The 23685-nt window shown below is 40.4% G+C and overlaps 1 protein-coding gene across 2 annotated transcripts in view; it reads left to right on the top strand.

Moving 5' to 3' along the window:
• The window catches only part of LOC133380228 (organic cation/carnitine transporter 2-like), a 47717-nt gene extending 24317 nt beyond the window's left edge, over positions 1-23400 (top strand). Inside the window, exons 2-10 of one of the 2 annotated variants that reach the window (XM_061617062.1) lie at positions 4835-4938; positions 8283-8437; positions 9699-9870; positions 12228-12354; positions 15693-15793; positions 17888-18102; positions 19183-19365; positions 19618-19753; positions 20407-23400. In XM_061617062.1, coding sequence (XP_061473046.1) covers positions 4835-4938; positions 8283-8437; positions 9699-9870; positions 12228-12354; positions 15693-15793; positions 17888-18102; positions 19183-19365; positions 19618-19753; positions 20407-20494 — 1281 coding nt within the window. In that variant the 3' untranslated portion in view covers positions 20495-23400. The remainder of the gene's footprint in view (positions 1-4834; positions 4939-8282; positions 8438-9698; positions 9871-12227; positions 12355-15692; positions 15794-17887; positions 18103-19182; positions 19366-19617; positions 19754-20406) is intronic. The other variant, XM_061617063.1, reaches the window with a different exon arrangement.
• The last annotated feature ends 285 nt before the right edge of the window (positions 23401-23685 follow it).

Here is a 23685-nt window from a genome sequence, read left to right as displayed (position 1 = left end):
TACTCTGATGCAAGTCAGCTGCTGGTTAAACAAGAAGGTATTTGTACATGGCAGACTCATGCCATAAAACTGCCATTTTCATTTGTAACAAAGGTGTGTTTTGTGGAGTGCAATTTGAGGATCGTTTCTATATGCCTCAGGAAACACTGAAGAACCAGTATTCATTTTTCTAGCAGAGAGCAGCAAGCAGGTGAGCTAAGGGGTGAAAACTCAACAGTGATGTGTGTAGGGATAGCTGTTTTGTGGTTCTCCACATGTTGTTGAACTCCACCTCCCATCATTTCTAAACAATAGCCATGTGGACTAAGGCTGATGGGAGTTGGAGTCCAAGAACATCTCCATCACCACCCCTTCCCTAAAGTATTAATCACTGATCTCAAAGTCTGCTTTTAAACTATTGTTAGGAAAATTGCACATTACTAAAAAAAAATACTGGCTTGGATCCTAACCCCTTACATGAACTCTCCTTTTGCTCATGGCACAGGGCTTTCTCACCTCCCCCTTCCCTCTGCAACCCCTAAAAATCTGCTCCTGGGGATTGGGGGAACCCTTGGAAATGGTGTGGGATATGGTGCAGTAGAAAGGTAATAGGCAGAAATTTTCCTCTGTCTTTCACGAATGAAGGGGCAACTGAATATCAAAGCCATTGTGCTTGCTTGTGTGTCTAGGACACTGGCGTATTTACATTAAATCTCTATAGTAGCAGAGCTTAAATAAAGTGGCACTATAAGGGTGAATTATCTCTTCTTTACTGTGGACTAGCGAGAAGGAAAACAACAGGAAGAGGAGATAGAAACATGGTCAGGACCCTAAATGCAACGATACAGCGACTAGTACTTAGGGACAAAGAGAACTACAATAATTGGATAGAAATAGAAGAGGACAATAGAACAAGAGCCCTATTCCAAAAGAGTAGAGAAATTAAAGGGAAATTTAAACCAAGAGTAGGGATGTTGAATAATCAACAGGGGAACACACTGACTGACCAAGACGGAATAAAAGGAAGATGGAAACAATACACTGAAGAACTCTATAAAAGAGATGCCAGGATGGCAAATTCATTCATGGAGGAACCGTATGATGATGAACCAGAAATTTTAGAATGGGAGGTAAAACCTGCTATTAAAATACTTAGAAGAAAGAAATCACCAGGAACAGGTAGCATACCAATAGAATTATTACAAGCAACTGAGACTGAATCTGTCCAAATTTTGACAAAAATTTGTTAAGAAATATGGAAAACTAAACAATGGCCCACAGACTGGAAGCATTCAATATATATCCCAATTCCAAAGAAAGGGGATCCCAGGGAATGCTGTAACTATCGAACTATTGCCTTAATATCCCATGCAAGTAAAGTTATGCTCAAGATTCTACAACAAAGGCTCTTACCATATATAGAGCGAGAAATGCCAGGCGTTCAAGCTGGATTTAGAAAGGGAAGAGGCACCAGAGATCATATTGCAAACATATGTTGGATAATGGAATGGAGCAAGGAATTTCAGAAGAAAATCACCCTGTGCTTTATGGATTACAGCAAAGCCTTTGACTGTGTGGATCATGAAAAACTATGGAATACTTTAAAAGAAATGGGGGTGCCACAACATCTGATTGTCCTGACGCGCAACCTATACTCTGGACAAGAGGCTACTGTAAGGACAGAATATGGAGAAACCGATTGGTTCCCAATCGGAAAGGGTGTGAGACAGGTGTATTTTATCACCCTATTTGTTTAATCTATACACAGAACATATCATACAGAAAGTGGGATTGGACCAAGATGAAGGAGGTGTGAAAATTGGAGAGAGAAATATCAATAATTTAAGATATGCAGACAATATCATACTACTAGCAGAAACCAGTAATGATTTGAAACAAATGCTGATAAAAGTTAAAGAGGAAAGCAGAAAAGTAGGACTACAGCTGAACGTCAAAAAGACTAAAGTAATCACAACAGACAATTTATGTAACTTTAAAGTTGACAATGAGGACATTGAACTTGTCAAGGATTATCAATACCTTGGCACAGTCATTAACCAAAATGGAGACAACAGTCAAGAAATCAGAAGAAGGCTAGGACTGGGGGGGGGGGGCGCTATGAGAGAACTAGAACAGTCCTCAAATGGAAAGATGTATCACTGAACACTAAAGTCAGGATCATTCAGACCATGGTATTCCCAATCTCTATGTATGGATGTGAAAGTTGGACAGTGAAAAAAGTAGATAAGAGAAAAATCAACTCATTTGAAATGTGGTGTTGGAGGAGAGCTTTGCGCATACCATGGAGTGCAAAAAAGACAAATAATTGGGTGTTAGAACAAATTAAACCAGAACTGTCACTAGAAGCTAAAATGATGAAACTGAGGTAATCATACTTTGGACACATAATGAGAAGACATGATTCACTAGAAAAGACAATAATGCTGGGGAAAACAGAAGGGAGTAGAAAAAGAGGAAGGCCAAACAAGAGATGGATTGATTCCATAGGGGAAGCCACAGACCTGAACTTACAAGATCTGAACAGGGTGGTTCATGACAGATGCTCTTGGAGGTCGCTGATTCATAGGGTCGCCATAAGTCGTAATCAACTTGAAGTCACTTAAAACAACAAGCTAGAACAGAGTACTACATTCATTAAATCTGTTAATTACCCATCTTCCCTCTCCACCTCACACACACAACCTGATCTGGCTCAACAATGAAAAAGTCCTGCAATTGTATCTTCAATGTTTTAAATAGTTACTGGATGCAAATGAGATATCTAATCTATTCTCTATTGTTGTTCAAGACCCCTGTCCCTCAAAAAAGTGTTTAGAATGCACATTAAATAGCTCATTCACATGTACAATATCAGCTGTTAAACTTGTTCATTACAGCATGTAGCAGAGAGAGGATAGATGACTTGGATCCAGCATTAGGCCAGTTGGATTTCTGCCCCATGAAGCTGTAATGTGTTTAAACATATGACCAGTTCTGTCAGCAGCTGCTTGAAGAGGTGGCTAAGAGTTGAGAGTTTTGCAGTGCAGATTTCTGTTGCCACAAACCTTCTGGTGAGTTAAGGTTCACAATTAACCGTTTACCGGGTAGTTTGATAGGTACCTCTGGAACAGTGAGGTGTTTAGACTTCACATGTGGTGATTATTTCCAAAGTGCATTGAAGATATTTTCCAGTCAAGATAATTTATTTTAATTCATAGTAACAAGCTGGTCATAGAATTTTTGTGCCGTAAGCATTGTTGTCATTATTATTCCCTCTATATCCAGTGTTTGGGCTGGGAGTGCCGTTGCTTATGTTGACAAAAGTGCACCACCCATTCACAAGTGGGAGGTATCATTAGGCTTCAGGGAAATCAAAAGTTTGAAATAGTAGTGAAAATATTTAGGCTGAGAGCACTGAACATGACCAGAGAATTATAACCGACTGTTGAGGGGTGGATTACAAGGAAAACAGGGGTGGGAGGAGGAATAGAATGGTATTTCACGGAAAAGGGCATGTAATGAATGGCCACTTGAAGCAGCACCAAACTTTAGCAGTTTTTTTTTTAAAGAGGTTGATGTCATCCTCTCCCACCTTGAATCTATTATATGTCCACCCTGATTTTTTTTTTTAGAAATTCTCCAAAAATACTCCCTCATCTTTCCTGGAAGATGAATGGCCTCCACAAAAGTGGGGGTGGGCATTTTTGGCCCAGCCTTACTGAATTTACTAGCAGATCATAGGAACCGAGGAAGCTGCTTTATACTGAGTCAGACCAGTGGTCCATCTAGCTCGGTACTGTCTACCCTGACTGGCAGCAGCTCTCCACGGTTTCAAGCAGGGTTCTCTCCCAGCCCTGCCTGGAGATGCCGGGGATTGAACCTGGGACCTTCTGCATGCAAAGCAGAGACTCTACCACTGAGCCTATGGCCCTTCCCCATAATATTAATATTAATATCCCCCTGATCCTTCTAACTGAAGGTGCCAGGGATTAAACCTGGGACTTAATGTATGCAAATCAAGGAAGAGAAAATGAGCTCCAAGTTTATTCTGTTGGAACATGCTCCTTGGCTTCCACTGCTGCTGAATTAGTGTCCTTAGAAGGTTTGCTGGTTGTTGAGAGGAGGGGGGAAGTCACAGGGATAGCCATGCAGCCTGCTGTGATGTGCTTTAGCATGTGAGGGGTGTGGTGCCTGGGGTAGATGACAACCAATTAGACTGCAGAAGCCTTCCGTTCCCATCTCCATCAACATTTCTCAAAGTCATTTCCCAATCTTTTTTTTCTTTTCTGTTTAATAATGTTTTTAATCTCTCTTTACAATATGTAGAACACTGTTAGAACACAGTCAGTTAGTGAGTGGGTTCTGCCTAACATGAGTTATACTCACTAACTTAGGTCCATTAATTTCAGTGTGTCTGCGCTGAGTAGAACTTAATTGGATACAACCCAGTATGAAGTACATATGCCACAGGACATCCATAGGCTGGCTGTACAAAATGGGTAGTAGGCCTTTTCTACTACAACAAAGATAATTTCTCTGTTCTCTAGCACCTCCTAGTGGATCACAGACCAATTAGGACTTCCTTTCAAGAAGTACAAAATGTTTGAATTTTTAAGAGTACTGTAGGCTACATCTAATGATAGTGATGATAATACAACAGTGTGCGCGCACACCTTATTATATAGGAAATTGACAAAGAGATCGTTAATCATGGTTTTTATTGTATTGGGAAGAATTGGGAGGCTGGTTTCTAAATAGCTGTGTATTCTGTATTACGAAATAGTGCAAGTGGGACCTGCTACAAAATGTAAGCCTATGCAAGTTAAAAATACGGAAATTCTCCTCTCTCTTACAGTGGGATCTTGTGTGTGACAACGACTGGAAATCACCCCTAACTACCTCTTTATTCTTTGTGGGCGTACTGTTTGGATCCTTTATATCTGGACAACTTTCAGACAAGTAAAGTGCATATATTAAAAGTTTTGTACCCTTTTTTATATGCAACCCTTAAAATTCAATCAGAGCTAAGTTTCTGTATTGCAGTGGATTTGTTTTTCAAATGTAGTGAATGGGCTGATTATGTGTGCTGTACAGTGTAACAATATAGCAGCAGTTTTTCTCAGGTGCACAGCAATCACCTAATAATCTAAAAAGCAGCAGTCAAACTTGTTCTCAACTGCTTCTATTAAAAAAAAATCAAAATTATCCATTCACACAGTACAGTAGGGCCCCACTCATACGGCGGGTTATGTTCCAGACCCCCGCTGTAAAGCAGAACCCATTGAATAGAATGGCGTGCGATGCCCGAAAACTGCCATAAAAGTGGAACAAGTGCTGTATGAGTGGGGCTTTAGTCTAATCAAGACCGCTGTATTAGCGAATCGCTGTAAAGCGGGGCCCTACTGTATAAAGTAATGTGAACAACAACAGCTTCCTCTGGATCCAACCCAAAGTAATTTTCTGGTTCTCTTTAAGAACATAAGAACCATGCTAGATCAGGCCAAAGGCCCACCTAGTCAAGTATTCAGTTCTCGCTGTAGCCAACACGATGCCTATGGGAAGCCCACAAGCAGGACCTGAGTGTAACATTGCTTTCCCCACTTGCAGTTCCCAGCAACTGGTATTCAGGGGCATACCGCCACCCAACAGTGGAGGTAGAACATATCCTCCATGAATTTATCTAATCTATTATCAGAGGGGGGGGGACTCTCAATTTTTTCCACACTGTGCATACTTTTATATACTTCTATCATTTCCCCTCTGACTTGCCTTTTCTCTAAACTAAAAAGTCCAAAATGCTGCACCCTTTTCTCATAAGGGAGTTGCTCCATCCCCTTGAATATTTAGATTGCCCATTTCTGAACCTTGTCCATCTCTACAATATCCTTTTTGAAGTGAGGTGACCAGAACTATACACAATATTCCAAGTGTGATTATACCACAGATTTGTATAACAGCATTATGATATTGGCAGTTTTATTTTCAATCCTTTTCCTAATGATCCCTAACATGGAATTTGCCTTTTTCACCTGCTACATACTGGACTGACATTTTCATTAACCTGTCCTCTATGACCCGGAAGGTCTTGTTCCTAGTCTGTCACCATCTGCTCAGATGCTATAAGCATATATGTGAAATTAAGATTTTTTGGGGGGGGCATCACTTTACACTTGCTTACATTGAATTGCATTTGCCATTTTACTGCCCAGTTTAGACATATCCTTTTGGAGCTCCTTGCAATCCCTTTTTGTTTTAACTACCCTGAACAATTTGGTATCATCAGCAAACTTGGCCATCCTCACTGTTAACCCCTAACTCTAGATCATTTATGAACAAATTAAAAAGCACAGGTTCCAATACCGATCCTTGGTGGACTCCACTTTCCACATCCCTCCATTGGGAGAATTGTCCATTTATTCCTACTCTCTGCTTCCTGTATCTTAACCAGTTACTCATTTATTTATGCTTCTAACTTTGTCCAACAAATGCAGTGATGTATCACTGAACACCAAAGTCAGGATCATTCAGACCATGGTATTCCCGCTCTCTATGTATGGATGTGAAAGTTGGACAGTGAAAAAGGCGGATAAGAGAAAAATCAACTCATTTGAAATGTGGTGCTGGAGGAGAGGTTTGCGCATACCATGGACTGCGAAAAAGACAAATAATTGGGTGTTAGAACAAATTAAACCAGAACATTCACTAGAAGCTAAAATGATGAAACTGAGGTTATCATCCTTTGGAGACACAATGAGAAGACATGGTTCATTAGAAAAGACCATAATGCTGGGAAAACCAGAAGGGAGTAGAAAAAGAGGAAGGCCAGAGAAGAGATGGATTGATTCCATAGAAGAAGCCACAGACCTGAACAGGGTGGTTCATGATAGATGCTCTTGGAGGTCACTGATTCATAGGGTCGCCGTAAGTCATAACCGACTTGAAGGCGCATAACAACAAAACTTGCCATAAATCTGTGGCCATTTCATAATTTTACTTGAGCTAAGAATCAGAAACAACTTCAGTGTTATTCTGTTGTACTTAGAACAAAAAGGGTTTTTTCCACAAGTTATTCTAAGAGTGCCTTTCTGCGATGTGCCACATTTGTATATTGTTAATGTAGCAAAGAAAGCAAAAGAGAACTTTAAAAATAAAGAATTCTTTCTACTCAGTGTAGGCTTTTCATTCACTTTTTGTTGAATCCTGCCAACATTCTGATAAAATGGTTTAAGCTGAGATACCATGATTTGTCCGAGTCAACTTACTGAGCTCCATGGCTAAGCTGGGATTTAAACCTGGGATTCCTACATATAACCCAACATATTTCCCCCCATACCCTAACTCTCCCTTACTTTCATCATCTGTCATCATGTCTACTTTAAACTTCTGGCCTATGGACAATTGCCAGGTTGTTCTGTGTGTAGTACCTAACTACTGTGGCTGCTGGGAACTATTAAAGATCTCCAATCAGTTCATAACCCCACACATGTAGTTGGCAGGAAATTCAGACTTCCTTTTTTCTTTTGTCTCCCCATGAAAACTGTTACATAAGCATTGAGGGTTGTGCATGTGTTGCTGGCCATTGCTTCCAGTAAAAATTCCTGACAAAAGAGACAGGTGGGCAAGTGCTAGCCCTTAGTTGGCCAGAAAGGGCTGAAGGAAAGCCAGATTGCATACAATTTTGTTTGGGAGCAAAGCTAGCTCCCCTCCCCCGCCTTTTAGCCCTAAACCCGTAGTTGAGCTAGTGCACTGTGTACACGGGGTGAACATGGCTTTGTGCATTTATCCCGCTTTTAAAACTCACTCTTTCTTGAAGAGGCCCAGTGCCATGCTCCAAGAGCAGTTGGAATGCAGCACTGGCCTCCACATAGTCTACTTGTCTACCAGGCAAGAGAAATCTGCATTCTCTCCCTGCCCAGCTTGACCTCTTTCTTCTCCCACTTGCAAGATCCATGCAGGTCCCCACTAATTATTATTAACATCACTTTAGCTTATGTGGGAAGTAATAATATAGCCTTGGGTAGCCAATGTGGTACCTTCCAGATGTTGTTGACTACAGTTCCTTCAGCCCCAGCTAATATAGCCAATGGTCATGTTGTCCAACAACATCTGGAAGGTTGGCACCCCCTAATGGAGAGAGAAACCAAAGACAGGGAGATGTGAACAAGAGGGGGCCCTCCATGAAAATTAATAGATGTGAATCCCCACAAACACACGCCCCGAACCCTTAATTTCTGCGTGTTTAATCTTTCATAAATCAACAGCATTCTGATTTTGATTTTTGATTTATCTTTGCCCCATGATAGATTTGGTAGGAAGAATGTACTGTTTCTAACCATGGGAATCCAGACTGGCTTTGGCTTCCTCCAGATCTTCTCAACGAGCTGGGAGATGTTTTCCATCCTCTTTCTCATTGTTGGAATGGGGCAGATCTCTAATTACGTGGCAGCGTTTGTGCTCGGTACGTAACCATGTTTAGGCAGAGTATGAATTCTCAGTATCGTTGCCAACTTTCTCAATGAGTGAAGTTTTGTTCAGGGTTCCCTGCCCCAAGCAGTACTGACAATACTGAGTAGCAGAATGTACTGTTAGATTTCTTTTTTAAAAAAGTTATCTGATAAAAGTAAGAACTGGTTAATGTCAAAGTATCCTTAAATGCTACTTTCCTGTCTCAAATCTGCCTCAACACATAGGCGTTGTGTGCAAGACTGAAATAAGCACAACCTATAACATATTCTTACCCTCTTCTAAAGTTTACAGTATGTTTTGTCATTGCTGCCCTCTGTATGTTAAGGTCAGTCCTGCATGGGCACAGCAGCCATATATGGTAGGATTGTCCAAGGGCCCACAGGGCTCAGTAAAACTCCAGTTCTTCCTCTCCCAGTGCATGCTGACCCATTAAAAAGGTTGGGAACTGTCTGTGTACATTTCTCTTGGCTCAATCCAGCTCTTTCTATTCACTGAGTGTAAGGCACTCAAGCTCTGAGCTTAAGTAACATGCACTAAACTGGACTGGAAAGGAGGCACAGACCTTCATAATAGCCCAGCATACACCTAGAGGAGATGAGGAAGAGTGGGCTTTATTGAACCTTTTCCAGTCTTCCCATCAGCTAATTGTGCATTGTGTCCTGTGGCTGTAGTTGTCCACACTATTGAACTGAATAGGATTTAAGCAGCCTAATGGCCAAATTAAGCACTATGTTAGGAATGTGTGAATGCATCCCCAATGCTTCCTTATTTTTTACTGGAACAATGTCAGTTATGCATTCACACATTTCCTATACCATGTCTATTGTTTTCAGACTTAATGAAGATAGCAGCCTAAGGTGTTGACAACTATTAGGGTGTGAATTGTTTGCTAACCAGTCATTTTGTTTTGTATCCAATGGCTGTTACAAACTTAACATCTCATATGAAGGTTAAACCATCTCTATAAACTAAATTTAGGTATATTGCAGTCTCTTATTCCAAAATGTTGCTTACTGTTACATAGAGCAAAAAGTTTAAATGCCCAGTCATGAGGACCTGACTCATAACTATAAACCTAAATATTCCTCTTACGCAAAATCAGGTATAGAAGTAAAGGCATATCTCTTAAATCCAAGGAAGATGCAACAACCTGGTGTGTTTTTTAATGTCTCAAGAACACTTACATATGGGGTAAAATAAGTAGTTTTTTTTTAAAGTTAAAATGCTAGTGAACACTCCCTTTTTTTTAACAGGCACAGAAATTCTTGGCAAATCAATCCGTATTGTATACTGCACATTAGGCGTTTGCATATTTTATGCATTTGGCTATATGTTGCTGCCATTGTGTGCTTACTTCATCAGAGAATGGCGGATGCTACTACTGGCTCTTACTGTACCTGGTCTCCTGTACATTCCACTGTGGTGGTGAGTGAATTTTACAGTAAATGTACATATTCTGAAAGCGCCACCAAAAACTAGTGCTTGCTAATGCCTTACTGGGAACGCTCTTGTTGACTTCGTCTTTAATTAAAATGTTTAATTAATTTTTAAAACACTTTTTGCTACCAAACAATACAGGTAACGCATAGTTGTTTATGGAATGGTGGGGGAGGGTAAGAGGGGATGCAAGGTGAAACTAAAGAGCTAAAACCCCGTAGCTCCAGAAGATTACTGGACCAGGCAAAGGCATATGAAGTCACGCAAATAAGTCTATATATAAAGTCTAGATGTCCAGAATTTTCCTTCTTGCTGCTGCCTACAAATGGCTTTTTTTCATAAGCTGCAAGTGCAGTAAAGCCTTCCATCCACTGCGCAGTTGGAGGTGTTGACCTGTCCTTCCAATATTGGAGCAGCAGCCTCTTTGCCACATGAATGCCTGCAGTAGCTAATTTTGCTGGCCCTCCATCACATTCCATAATATCAGGGCATAGTTCAGCAATATATTTACAACCCTAAATTTTAGGGATATCTCCAACTCCATAATGATGCAGGTGGTGACCTCCAACCAGAATGGAGCTGCTACTGGGCAATATGACACCAGGTGTAGAACAGGTGGGCATGACTTGGCTGAAATGGCTTTGTGTGCCAAACGGGGAGGCCTGTTGGGCCAGAGGTTTCCCACTCCTGCCTTAGGACAAAGACAGAACTGCCAGGTCACATGAAGGCTGGTTGATTTAATTAGTCTTAGAATTATGCCTCCCTAACCCTTAATAGCCCTGATCATATTATTAATAGGAGGAGTAGCTAATGTCTAGTGAACTTACTACTATTTTTCCAGTATAGGTGGCTTGGTTCCCCACAATGGCTAAAGACTGGATCCTGAAAGAAATGAACATCAAATAACGATTCTCATAAGGATAAAAAATTATATAGCCATAAAATGTCCAGGACTAGTCTGCAGAGCAAATTCTTCACAAATGTGCTATAAAACAAATAATTGGGTGTTAGAACAAATTAAACCAGAACTATCACTAGAAGCTAGAATGATAAAACTGAGGTTATCATTCTTTGGACACATAATGAGAAGACATGATTCACTAGAAAAGACAATAATGCTGGGAAAAACAGCAGGGAGTAGAAAAAGGGGAAAGCCAAACAAGAAATTGATTGATTCCATAAAGGAAGCCACAGACCTGAACTTACAAGATCTGAACAGGGTAGTTTATAACAGATGCTATTGGAGGTCATTTATTCATAGGGTTGCCATAAGTCCTAATCGACTTGAAGGCACACAGCAATCAAACTATTGTAAAGTAGAGTATACAGTGCCCTTTCACTGCATATTTGAAAAATACAGTATTCAGTCTTCAGCGACCACTTACAGATTATATTTATGCTTGTTTCCATAACCCATCTAATGGTGAAAGAGAATCCAGGATTTAGTGTTTCATACTTAATAACATCCCTATCTATGAGCTGCCATAAGCCACAGACTTTGCAATTGATCAGAATAGAATAAAAATAAATGTAGGCCCTCTTACATTCTAAACTTCTGTACTATAAGCATTCAAAAAATCATCTGAAATAAATTTATCTGTCATGGCTGCTATGATCTTTAACTTATTTTAGATTGCCACATTTCAGATCCTAGCCACTTTAGTTTCTGTTGCTTCTCCTGGAATTCTAAGGCTTGTTTTTTTGTGAGGCCTGCTGAAATGTGTTATTGCCACTTTTATAAATGACTTCACTAACATATTATCTCATTATATTAACATATCTCATAAGAACATAAGAAGAGCCTGCTGGATTCAGGCCAGTGGCTCATCTAGTCCAGCATCCTGTTCTCACAGTGGCCAACCAGGTGCATGGGGGAAGCCCGCAAGCAGGACCCGAGTGCAAGAACACTCTCCCCTCCTGAGGCTTCCGGCAACTGGTTTTCAGAAACATACTGCCTCTGACTAGGCTGGCAGAGCACAGCCATCGTGGCTAGTAGCCATTGATAGCTCTGTCCTCCATGAATTTGTCTAAATTTTCTTTATATTGCCAGGTTATTTAATGTCTTAGTCAAAGGTTAGCATTAGCAGCATTGTGGCTTCCTGTAACTACTGCCAAAACCTCCTTCATTTGCATGGAGGAAGTTGTTCCTTTTCATACAGGTTAATGATGCTTGTCTTACATTGTATAACCTTCACTGACCCTCCAACGTTGTAATCATTTGCTTGAAAACATAGAAAGGAGGGCGAAGTATAGAACTGCAGTTCAAGTATTTATGATCATGGGGGTTTGGGATGTAGGCTGAACAACCCTGGCTGTTCTGTTGAACTTACGTTGAAACATCACAGGTTCATTCCAGAATCCCCTCGGTGGCTGCTTGCACAAGGAAGGGTTCAGGAAGCAGAAGACATCATTCGGAAAGCTGCAGAAAAGAACCATGTTACAGCTCCAGATGTAATATTTGATCCTATTAAGGTAAACTTGCTCATGTGTTCCATCTGTTTACACTGTCTTCTCAGTGTGTGGGTATGGTAGCACCCATTAAAACAAGAGATGAAACGTACCTATCGCCATACATGAATCTGTTGGATATCCAGTTATTTTCCACCTGTGCAATGATACAGCTTTATGAAATGTACTTTATACTGTGTCTTGTGATTTGGCAACCACCTGGATTTCCCCCCAGCTCTCTTAAAATGCAACATATATAATATGTTAGATTATCTTTAGATGTTGCTTCTTGGTTGCAGAAGGTTATAAGTATCTTCTCAGTTTCAGGAATATTGTCTTTTTGAACAGTACACAACCCACAGTAATTCTTGTTATATTCAACAGTGGGCTGGTCTCCCTTCTATCCCCCCTTGAGGTTCCTTAGAATGCCAGGACACTAAACTTCCTAATTTTGTTTATTGCCAGAGAAGCTTCCTGCAGAAACTCACAGAGGCATGACCTGATTGCCAGTGCCTCCTCACAGTCCTGTTTCTAAAAACTAAGAGTGCATTATGTTTTGAGGTGTGGATTAAAATGGGACAGCACAAATATCTCAGATAATGCCCATAACATCACTGATAAATAACAATGCAATTATACCATGTCCATGGCATACCGAGACTCAAACAACAGTAATGGTTTCTTCAGACTTTAACAGCTGGTATAGCACAGTGGGGAGGAGAGCCTGGCTAGGAGTCCAGAGTCTGTGAGTTGAAATCCTCACTCGTGTCTCCTGGGTGTCAAGGGCCAGCTAAAGATCACTCCCACAGTGAGCGGCTCAGGGGTTACGTGCCCTGCCACCTGTGCAGCTGTGGGCAAGCTGCATAGTCCCAAGGAGCCCAGTTGCCCCCCAGCGGCAGTTGCAGACAAGGAAGGGGCTGGCTTATGCAGCTGTGGCAAGCTGAGCAGGCCCTAGCCAGCTGGGGAGGACTAGCCGCAGAGGGAGGCAATAGGAAACCCCCTCTGAATGCCAGTTACCATGAAAACCCTATTCATAGGGTAGCCATAAGTCGGGATTGACTTGAAGGCAGTCTATCTGCAGACTCATTTCTGAGGTGAAACTGGTAGAGGGTTCTCCATGCTTTACCTTGAGGCAGTTTCAGGTCTTATGAGTGCACTACTCATTGCAGACTGAGTGCTCTCCTGTTCTGGAGCATACAACATCCAGCATTTTTTAAGGGAATAGCACAGTGAAGCTAAACACCTACACAACTGTACACGGCAGCAAGACTGTGCCTCTTACTGTTGAGCCCCAGCTCCCCAGGGGGATCAGGGAGGGGAGTCAGCCGAGCCCCAGCCTCCTCAGATAGAGCAGGGGGAGGAATCAGAGGTAGATGAGACTTTTGAGGGCAAAGAGGGAGGGGGAGTAGTTGACAGCCTGCCAGTAGGCCCACAGACAGTTCTCCCGCCGAAACAGACTTCGCTCCACCTACAGATGCCCCAACAGAGCCGTTGGGGAATGACCGGGCAGGTGCGCCAGCTCCAACCCCCCCCCCAGGATTCCCCACCTGGCACTTCAAATGCTTTCCCACCTCCTGAGGCATCTATCGAGCCTGTACTGTCAGATGAGACGGCGGAGGCTTACCCCCCTTCGTCCCACAGAAGACGTCGCGAGAAGGTGGGACTACGAAGGAGTCAGAGATTGCGGACGAAGACCTTCCCTACTTAAGGCGGCGCCCCCCTGACCCGGTTGCTGAGTCAACTTTCTTCACATGCTGCAGAGTATGCCTAGGTAGCTTAGTTAGGGACTGTAGTGAGTTAGCATAACCAAGTCTATGAAATGCATTGCCTTTGATGTTACTCTAATAAAACAAGAATTAATTCCAGTCTCGCCTCCGTTTCATGACTTGCACTCTGGGCAGGACACTTACATCCATTGCATGTGCAATTTACAAAGCTTATTTTCCCCCATTTCCCTCTACTTTACTCTTAATGCATTATAGGAAGAGCACAATGATATTAGTTGTATTTGGAAACATTCTTCCCATATGAACCTACTTGAGATTTGCACTCATGTTTCTGAGGCTCTGCTTATTGTACCTTCTCCAGCTAAAATGCTGCTGGTGGGCCCAAGAGATGGGGAGATGTTTCAGGTAGCTTCTAAACAATGGAATAATCTCCCAAGAGAGGTTCATTTGGCCCTCTTTGCCTGCTTTTAAATGGGTTCCTGTTTTATTCTAGCAGTTGGCTTTTTGATATGATACGATTTTAGTTGTTGTGCTGTGATATTTTATGATGCTTATTTTAAGGTTTGTTTTTAACTTTTATTTATAAGCTTCCTTGATTCCTTCCTTTGATTGTTATCTTAGAAGGGTGCAATATAAATCCTCAAATAAATAAAAGCATTTATTTATTTAAAATGTTTCATCATTTGAATTTCTAAGCAGAACACATAAAAACAAGCCATACATAAAACAAAAAATATTGTGAGATGGTACATTAATTTTTTTCCAATTGTACTTTTACTTGAAATACACTTGACTTTTACATAAACATCCGTTTTTTTGCAGGGGTAGGGAACTGGATCCAAACAGCAGGCCAGTTTCTTATCTCCCCCACCCTCAGCAGGTCAACTTTGACAGATGGGTGAGATCACCCACATGTCAAATGATCTGATGTCATACTAAACCGTCAGAATTCACAGACGGTAGCTGTAACAGCCAATCTTCCTTTGGAGATGTGCTTTCAACACCAGTCAGCTCTGGGACCATGCCTTCAAAGAGTCTCGCTGTAAGCATCGATCAGCAGTTACAGGGAACCCTTTTGAAGTCTGTTCAGAGAGAAAAATGCCCCTAAAAGCAGGACATTAATTCCTCTGCAAAGAAACCACCCTAGTTTCAAAGTTCTTCCTCCAGCACTTTGAATTCACGCTGCTTCTTCTGGAAAGAAACAAAATCATCTATAAAACCACTTCCTCCAGTTCCCTTGGATGCGCTAGGGAGTTGCTAACAGGAAACTCCCTAATGCAGCCTATCCAAACGGATTTTCAGGGATGCACCTTGAAGCTGAAAATGTGAAACCAGAAAATGTGATTTCACATTCATTTTAAATAAATACAGTTGTAACAAAATACCAATATTTCTAAGAACTATCATTCAAATTTTAAAAATGTCCACTTTCTGCACTAAATAATACATTGCCTATATAAACAATTTTAAAATAACAGCAATGCTGCATTGGAGATGTTGCATTATTTCCACTGGACATACAACTTATATTTTGTGCTGCATGATAATCCACTTAATTTTTTTTAAAAAATAATCACGTGATTTTAGAAAAAAGAAACAAGTTTTCGTATGTGTGTTTTAATTTTTTCCCCATAGGTACAAGATTTGAACTCCCAGGAACAGCAGACATACAGCATTTTGGACCTAGTGAGGACTCGAAATATCCGATCTATCACTATCATGTGTGTGATTTTATGGTAAGCAAATGATGAACAGATTACTAAAATACAAACAGTTCTCACCTCCTTACTAAACAGCTGATCTATATGATTCAGAGCTGATGTCCCCAACTGGTGTCCACCAGATGTTCTAGGGACTGCAACTCCCATCTTCTCAAACCATTGGCCATGCTGCCTGGTGCTGATAGGAGTTGTAGTCCAAAATATTTGGAGGCCACCAGGTTTAGGAAAGTTGATTCAGAGTAGCTGAGATGCAGTCCTATACACACTTATTTGTCCAAGGCCCAGGAGCCACATTTCTGAAGAAAGCAGTTTCATAAAATGACTTTATTATTTATAAATACAGACCTGGATATGGCACTTCACATAGTAGAATATGGAAATGTCCCTGCACCAGTCTAAATCTCAAACTAATTATTCCAGCTAGCATTTTCTTTGAAACTTCATATCAAAGATTTACTCACCCTCAGCTTTTTGTGCGTTTGGTACAGCAGATGAATCCTGCTCTCTTTGGAAGTTTGAAACTACATGATTATCATCAGCCTTACAAAATTCTTCAGTTGTGAGACTGTACTGCTTCCCATGGGAAATTTTTATTCACCTACACATAAAAAGCTCTCCTATACAAAACTAACATCTCAGGGAGATATTTCTGGGCTGTACCTTGATTTGCTTATTTTGAATGCATAGCGAAACTTATACATGAGGGAGCTTTCAGAGCTCAATTCCCTCACCTGCAATCTGAAGTGGTGCGGTCAAGCAACATGCAAAACTGCTGATTGTGTGTGAGAGGTTTAGGAATCACTTTCATTCAGATACCTTACTGGAATGGCAGTATGTTCACATAGTGGTGAAACTGGTATGTGCACCCATGCTCTTAACAATGCAGCTGAAGTGACATTTGAGGTGAGCAGTCTGCAAGGAGGCCTCTACGCACAGTGGCCTCATTCATGCAATTTCTTCTCCTTGGGAAAGACTACCTAATTGGATTACCACATATCCAGACTTCATTGATGGGTGCCCATTTCTCATGCCACTTTATGTGTGTTGTAGAGAGGAGAGGAAGAGCATCTTCCCACTCCTCCCTGTGAATGAGACGCCCTGGTAAGGTGTCTGAGCCCAGTAGAAGTTTGCCCTTGGAATGAATACCAAGGATTGGACTTTAGTACACAGAGCAATAGCGGCGTTACTAGCGGGACTGCAAGGGGGTGCGGACCTCCAGTGTGTGCCCTCCCAGGTGCATAGACGGGGGTGGCTGGCCTTGCATGCGCACTCACCACACGCTCCAGGCTGACGGTGAAAGGCCTGTCCCGGCTTCACCACTAGCGAGCGGGCGCCTGCTTTTGGTCTTGCCCGCCCACCTCCGAGGAGGAGTTGGCTGTGCCGACCCGGAGCACTTCTTGGCTCCTTTGCCGGGCAGCGGTGCGGGGTAGGGCGGCTCTGGGTGTCACCCTCCTCATGGTGTCACCCGGGTGTCACCCTCCTCATGGTGTCACCCGGGTGTTGCCCTGCAGAGCAACAAGGGGAGACAGACTGAGATTTTTGGAAACACTTGCTGCCATGTATAAATGTATGTACGGTACATTTCTTTTTAAAATCTGTCAATTTTATCTGTATTTTGGTCATTTTATTATGTCTACTGTTTTAAAGTCTGTTTTATTGCTATTTTAAATAAATATTTAATACCCATTCTATGTAAACTACTTTTATAGTATACAGTAGGGCCCTGCTTTACGGCGTTCTGTTTTCCGGCATTCTGCTGATGCGGCAGCTTTCAATTAGGGGAAAATCCCCATTTTAAAGCCAATTTTGTGCTTTTGCGGCATTTTGCGGCATTTTCGTGCGACCCGACCCATTATAGTCAATGGGTTCCACTTTACGGCGATTTCCACTTTATGGCAGGGGCCTGGTCCCTAACCCGCCGTATAAGCGGGGCCCTACTGTATAGATATAAATAATACCCATTCTATGTAAACTACTTTTATAGTATATACATATAAAGTAGTATATAAATCTTGCTAAATAAAATAAAAAATAAACAAGGTTTAGTGTCCAACGCAGCCCCGTTTTTTGAGGCCTCTACATGTATCACAATATAGTTTTGTCTTTCAGGATGGTCATTTCCATAGGCTACTTTGGCCTCTCTCTGGATACCCCGAACTTACATGGAAACGTCTATATCAATTGCTTCCTTTCAGCAGTAATTGAAGTCCCAGCTTATACCATCTCCTGGCTGCTCCTCCAATATCTCCCCCGGCGGTATTCTATGGCAGCAGTCTTGTTCTTAGGAGGATGTGTTCTTCTTTTTATTCAGTTGGTGCCTACATGTAAGGACATTTTGCTTGATGTGCACTTTTTCCTACTTTTGATTATTATGATTGGTTAGTCGCTTTTCTCACAAAAGTGACCCAAAGTGACTTACATTTAAAACCAGTTAAAACAAACCCAATCAATCAATAAAAACGTAAAAATACATCAGTACAAAATAGACGACAGGGCTACAGATCCCACCCCACCCCACCCCAGGCACTAAAAGCAACCATCAATAGCTAAGGCCCCACGCATTAAGGGCCAAAAGCCTGGGTAAAGGGGAAGGTCTTTGCCTGGTGCCTAGAAATAGATAGATGGCACCAGGCATGCCTCCCTGGTGAGAGTGTTCCACTAGTAGGGGGCCCACCACTGAAAAGGCCCATAATCCACAAGGACAACCAGCTTCAACTCTGGCTGAAAAAAACATCATAATAGGTAATATAGTGAGCAAGTGGCTGTTATTAAAACGTTATGAAAAACAGAAGCCTGTTCTGTTTGTGATCATTACATCTGAAGACCAATATAATAGCCAGAAAAGGAGTTCACAGTGCTATACTGTCAGATTTTGTGTCTGCTGTCAGATTTAATGTTCTTTTTGTGTTTATGTTGATTTTGATTTTATGTTGATTTTGTATTTAAATTGTTTTTATGATTATTTATTGTAAACTGCCCAGAGACCTTTATATTATGGGGTGGCATACAAAGCTGTACACAAATAAATGACCTCTCTCATTTGTTCCTAGCATACCTGCAATTTTACACTAACCTGTCAGTCTTTTTATTTTATTTTACAGGTTTTATTTTATCTGTTACTTTATAATAAAATTAACTAAATTTACAGTAGAAAAGGGCCTACTTCATCAGCTGAAGTAGCCTGTTGCTTGCAGAAGCTTATATCACAATACATTGGATAGTCTTTGTAAGGTGCAACAAGCTTCTTAGTCTGTTTTTTGCTGTGACAGATTAAGGTGGCTCATTTTCCTGAATTTACAATGAAAATGTTTTAAAATGCTAGAATAAAGTGAATGGCAGATGGTCGATGTACTTACTGACTTGGTAGAAACTTCAGTGACACATAGCTTTGTGCTCACTTTTAGACCTTAGTGTTGTGTCCATTACCCTGATGATGATTGGAAAGTTTGGAATCACATCCTCATTCTCAATGGTTTATGTCTACACTGCTGAGCTCTACCCAACGGTTGTGAGAAACATGGGAGTCGGTGCCAGTTCAATGGCCTCCAGATTTGGCAGCATCCTCTCACCTTACTTTGTATATCTTGGTAAGTTCCAAATCTTACTTTCTAGTGCTAAAAGCCACTTTCTGATAATCGGTTCAGCATCTGCATCATGCCTGAGAAACCCCATTTGTTCCATTGCAGAGGAGGATGTGCCATTAACTAATCTTTGTGTTGAGGAATCCCCAGTAAGCTTCCATGTAACCCCATAACACAGTTTGAAAATAAATGGTCTATGCTAAACGTCTTGATGCTAACTACTTATTACTACTGTTGTCCTCTTGTGCTTTCTACCAGGTGCTTATGATAGATTTCTTCCCTACATTTTAATGGGAAGCTTGACAGTGCTGACAGGAATCCTGACCCTGTTTCTTCCAGAAAGTTATGGTGCACCTCTCCCTGACACCATTGAGCAGATGCTCAGAGTTAAAGGGTAAGGGCAAATGATTTGTGGGAGCCAAGATTATAGGACAGATTAGGAAGAAGCACTATTTCCTACCATCAAGATTGAGATTTACAAGAGAAATAATGAAAACGAGGAAAACAGAAATGGCTTAATTCCTGAAAAATAGTGGGATAGTGTACAAGGTAGATAAAAGCTTGCTGTTGTGGCTTCTTAGGGCTAAACTGCACACTATTAAAAAGTGTGCTCAAACTGATCACTTTATTTTGAAGGAGAAACAGACAGTTCCACCTCTATCTGGTTCAGAGACCCTCACCACTTTCCCAATGAAATTGACCACCACCACCGCTGCTGTTTGCCCCAAGGGCAGGCCAGGTAGTGGCACAACTTTCAGAAGGAAGTCACCACAGGAGTCCAGTCCAAATCAGGAACATAATCCAGAATTGGTGCTTCACATAAAGTGGCCAGTTTAAGCACATTTTTAAAAATTTTGTTTAATGTGACTTGTAGTCTGGGCCTTAAGTTTAATAAAACCCAGGGTTTGATTTTATGTTTAGTTGATAAATCTGCCTGTTGATTGAAAGATGGGCCATTTTTTTGAATGTAAAGGTCAATATATGACATTGTGTAGGAGGATTTTCTTTTTGACAATTTACTTTCCCCCTCTGTCTATTCATTTACAGAATTAAATACAGGAGTGCATCTAAAAGCCAAAGGAGATTAAAGTATGGAGAAGAAAATTCAGTGATTCTAAAAAACACATCTTTGTGATGAAGCTACATTGCATACTATATTATGAACTAAAAAAGTACTTAAACATTTCCTTTAATTTACTTCCAGAAAGGACTAATGAAAGCACTTTTTGTAAAATCAACTTATTTATTAAGCATACATTCATTTTTGTGAATGTAAGTATTGTATATCCAACTGTGGAATCTCTGCCAGCAATTGTACAAATTACACAGAACAATGTTAGAGAAGGTAGAGATGGGGGGGAGGTCTGTTCGCCTTTAGAGCCCTTTATTGACAAATACCCTTTTTGTGAGATCAAGGTTTTAAAACATGCTTGAAGATCCAGATTGACGGACTGACTTCACTATTCATTATACACTGGCAAAAGGTGAAACATGTTATCGACTTTAAATCTTGGTCAAGTATCACCACCCAGCTTAGGATGCTGTTTCTGTTCAGAAAACCTTAAGCTTAAAATGATGTGGATGCTAAACACTACACAAATGTTTTTATGCAATACAACATTTATGCTGATTTTTGAAAATCAGCATCTGACAAAAAATGAGAGATGTATTTCACATGCAAAACATTGGCAGTCTAGTTTTATTTGCCAGCCTACCTTTCTTATTTCAGAAAACCGCTGGGTGCCGTTGTTTACATCTGGGAATGACATTTTGCCTTATTTAGGCATATATTTATTTTTTAAAATATTCCATTGCATCTGTAACTCTTCTCTTTCAATACTCCATAAGTTGATTTTTCTCTTAAGTTGCCTCTAACTCTGAAAGGCAGTAGAAGCTAGTACATATCTGTATTTCCAAATCCTTTGGTCTTTTCCCATCTCTGCCTAAACTATCTTCAGTTACATACTAGGTATGTAATAAAGTTACTTATAATACAGAGCTTGCTCTCAATGAACCAGTCAGGTGCCTTCAACTTGATGAAAAACATAACTGTTGCCTTTTGGGAACAGAGTGCATTATTTTAAATGAGTATCATGAAATTATAAAAACAAGTCTTGTGCCTAAGCAGCTGTGTCAAATCTACCAAGAAACCTTACCTATGCGTAAGGTCAGAGCTACATTGATTACATTGGTTGCTCTTTCCTTTCAGCCAAAATGTTAATTTGAACATTGAATTACATTATGAAAGAGGTAAATATTCTTTTTTTGTGATACAAATGTGCCTTTTAAACAGTTGAATATAAAGTCGTGTCATATTGTATATTTTGTTTTAATAATTTATTAGCTGTCTCGGAGGTTTTTAATGACAGAGGTAATACATAAATATCGTAAATTAATAAAACTTGTTTTTATAAACGGAGTTGCTAGAGAGCATTTGCTTCTGTTGTTTGAAGACATTCCAGAAATTATGTGCAATTTATCATCATATGAATGTACCACTCTTCCCAATTCTTGCTGACGGCTGCTCTCTCTGATTTTGATTGGTCTTTACTATCAAGAACTTTACTATAGTTGCCCACATGATGGTACCAGATAGTGGGCCAGTACCTTTTGATAAAAAGTTGGGGTATAAGTATTCTAAATGGGTGAAGACTATAGCTTTCCCAGTGCTCCAGTTTCTGAATTTCTTAAAACTGCTCTTCTTGCCCTAATAAGAGCTATCATACTTAATCATACTTATTTAGTAGTTGCACTAGTATTAAAGTGACCTGCTGGATGATACCTACAAGATCACTGCAAAACCCTTCAGAAGTCCTTCACTTTTCTGCACTATTTTGTATGCCTTTCTGTTCTTTTTTAATTAAAAAAATATTTCCTCCCCTTTTTTTTCTTTTGAGGCTGTTGCATTCCCTCCTGGCAATATTTTTTAAAAAATTGGTTCCCTAGCACCACCATCTGGCAAGACTAATCCCATGCTAATCTTCATGTGCTGTTTAAAGGCAGTGGAGCTTCAAAAGAGTATCACAGTATGCTCTCAAGGGGCTCTTTTAAAAAAGTCGGAGAGAGGAAAAATGGAATCAGCTCAAAGGTAGAGCTGCCTCTTTTGTATACCTAAAAGTGTTCTTGGGATTGTGGCCTTGGTACATACAAAATCATGCTTTCATCAAAGATTTCTTTTCAGATGTTCAGTGTTGATTTGGAAATAATTTATTCATGAAATATTTGCATTTTAATTGGGATATAATATTAATTCAAAATAAAAACCAAATCCTTTTTTAAAAAAAATGTTGTGGTAGTCTTCTGGAAACCATCTTCATTCTTGTATTGATTATCTAGGGTGATTTGGGGTACTTTATTATTTTTCAAACATTCCAGTTTTCTTATTTCACTTTTAACTGCATGTTTTGTAGATTTTTGTACCCCATATTTCCCTCTCCTGGCTCATGGTTTTGGTCTGTGTTGCTCTGTAGTCACTATGCCTTCGTATCTAATTCTTCCTGATGCTTCCTCATCTCTGTGTATTCCCTGAATTTTTTTAATGTCCATTGGCCAAGAGATGTTAGGAAGATGTGGCTTCTCCCTTAACTGCAGCACCATAATGGGAGAAGTTGCACCAGAAGGATTCTTGCCACTACATGTAAGGAGAGCAAAGGCAGCTATTTAAAATTGGATGATACCACTCGTATATGCTTCACATTACACTGTTTCTAAATTTGAGTCACCATAAAAAAATAATAATGGTTTGCATTTGATTTACCATCCTGTTAGCTAGTTACACATATTGTGAAAGAAAACTAAAAAATATCCTTGGCAGAGGGACAAGAAAACTGTAAAAAGCAAGTAATATTTGAAACATGGTTTATTGGGGGAAGGGAGACAGCCAGAGCAAGGAGTAAGAATAAAAAGCCCACCTTCCTCTTTTCATTACAGTACAAGTAACACCCACATATTGGGGGAAGATGAACATACAATTTTGTCTAAGTCTGCTGAACCCATGTTTGTGAAAAAATACCATATTTGTGTGAAGCAGTATTTTATTAAAGCTGTTTTATTGCCCTTCTTAGCCCATGAATTTAGTTTTACTTTCTATCACCTCAATGGTTTTTATTATATCACATGTCTTCTAATCCTAGGGACTTATTGATGCTGTCTTGAACATGTCATTATATGTGTTCGCCCCAGTTCATTGGGATAAAACACACATGGAGCACCTGCTTTTTCCTTCCCTTGGAGAAAGATCTTAGCATTCCACAATTTGACTTGATTTATACAGCCACTATAGCCAGCGTGGCTTTTCACATTCTGCAATGTTAAATTGAAAATACA

Source organism: Rhineura floridana, chromosome 3, assembly GCF_030035675.1.
Source record: "Rhineura floridana isolate rRhiFlo1 chromosome 3, rRhiFlo1.hap2, whole genome shotgun sequence".
In the NCBI taxonomy this organism is placed as follows: domain Eukaryota; kingdom Metazoa; phylum Chordata; class Lepidosauria; order Squamata; family Rhineuridae; genus Rhineura; species Rhineura floridana.
This window is presented reverse-complemented; position numbering and strand designations above follow the sequence as displayed.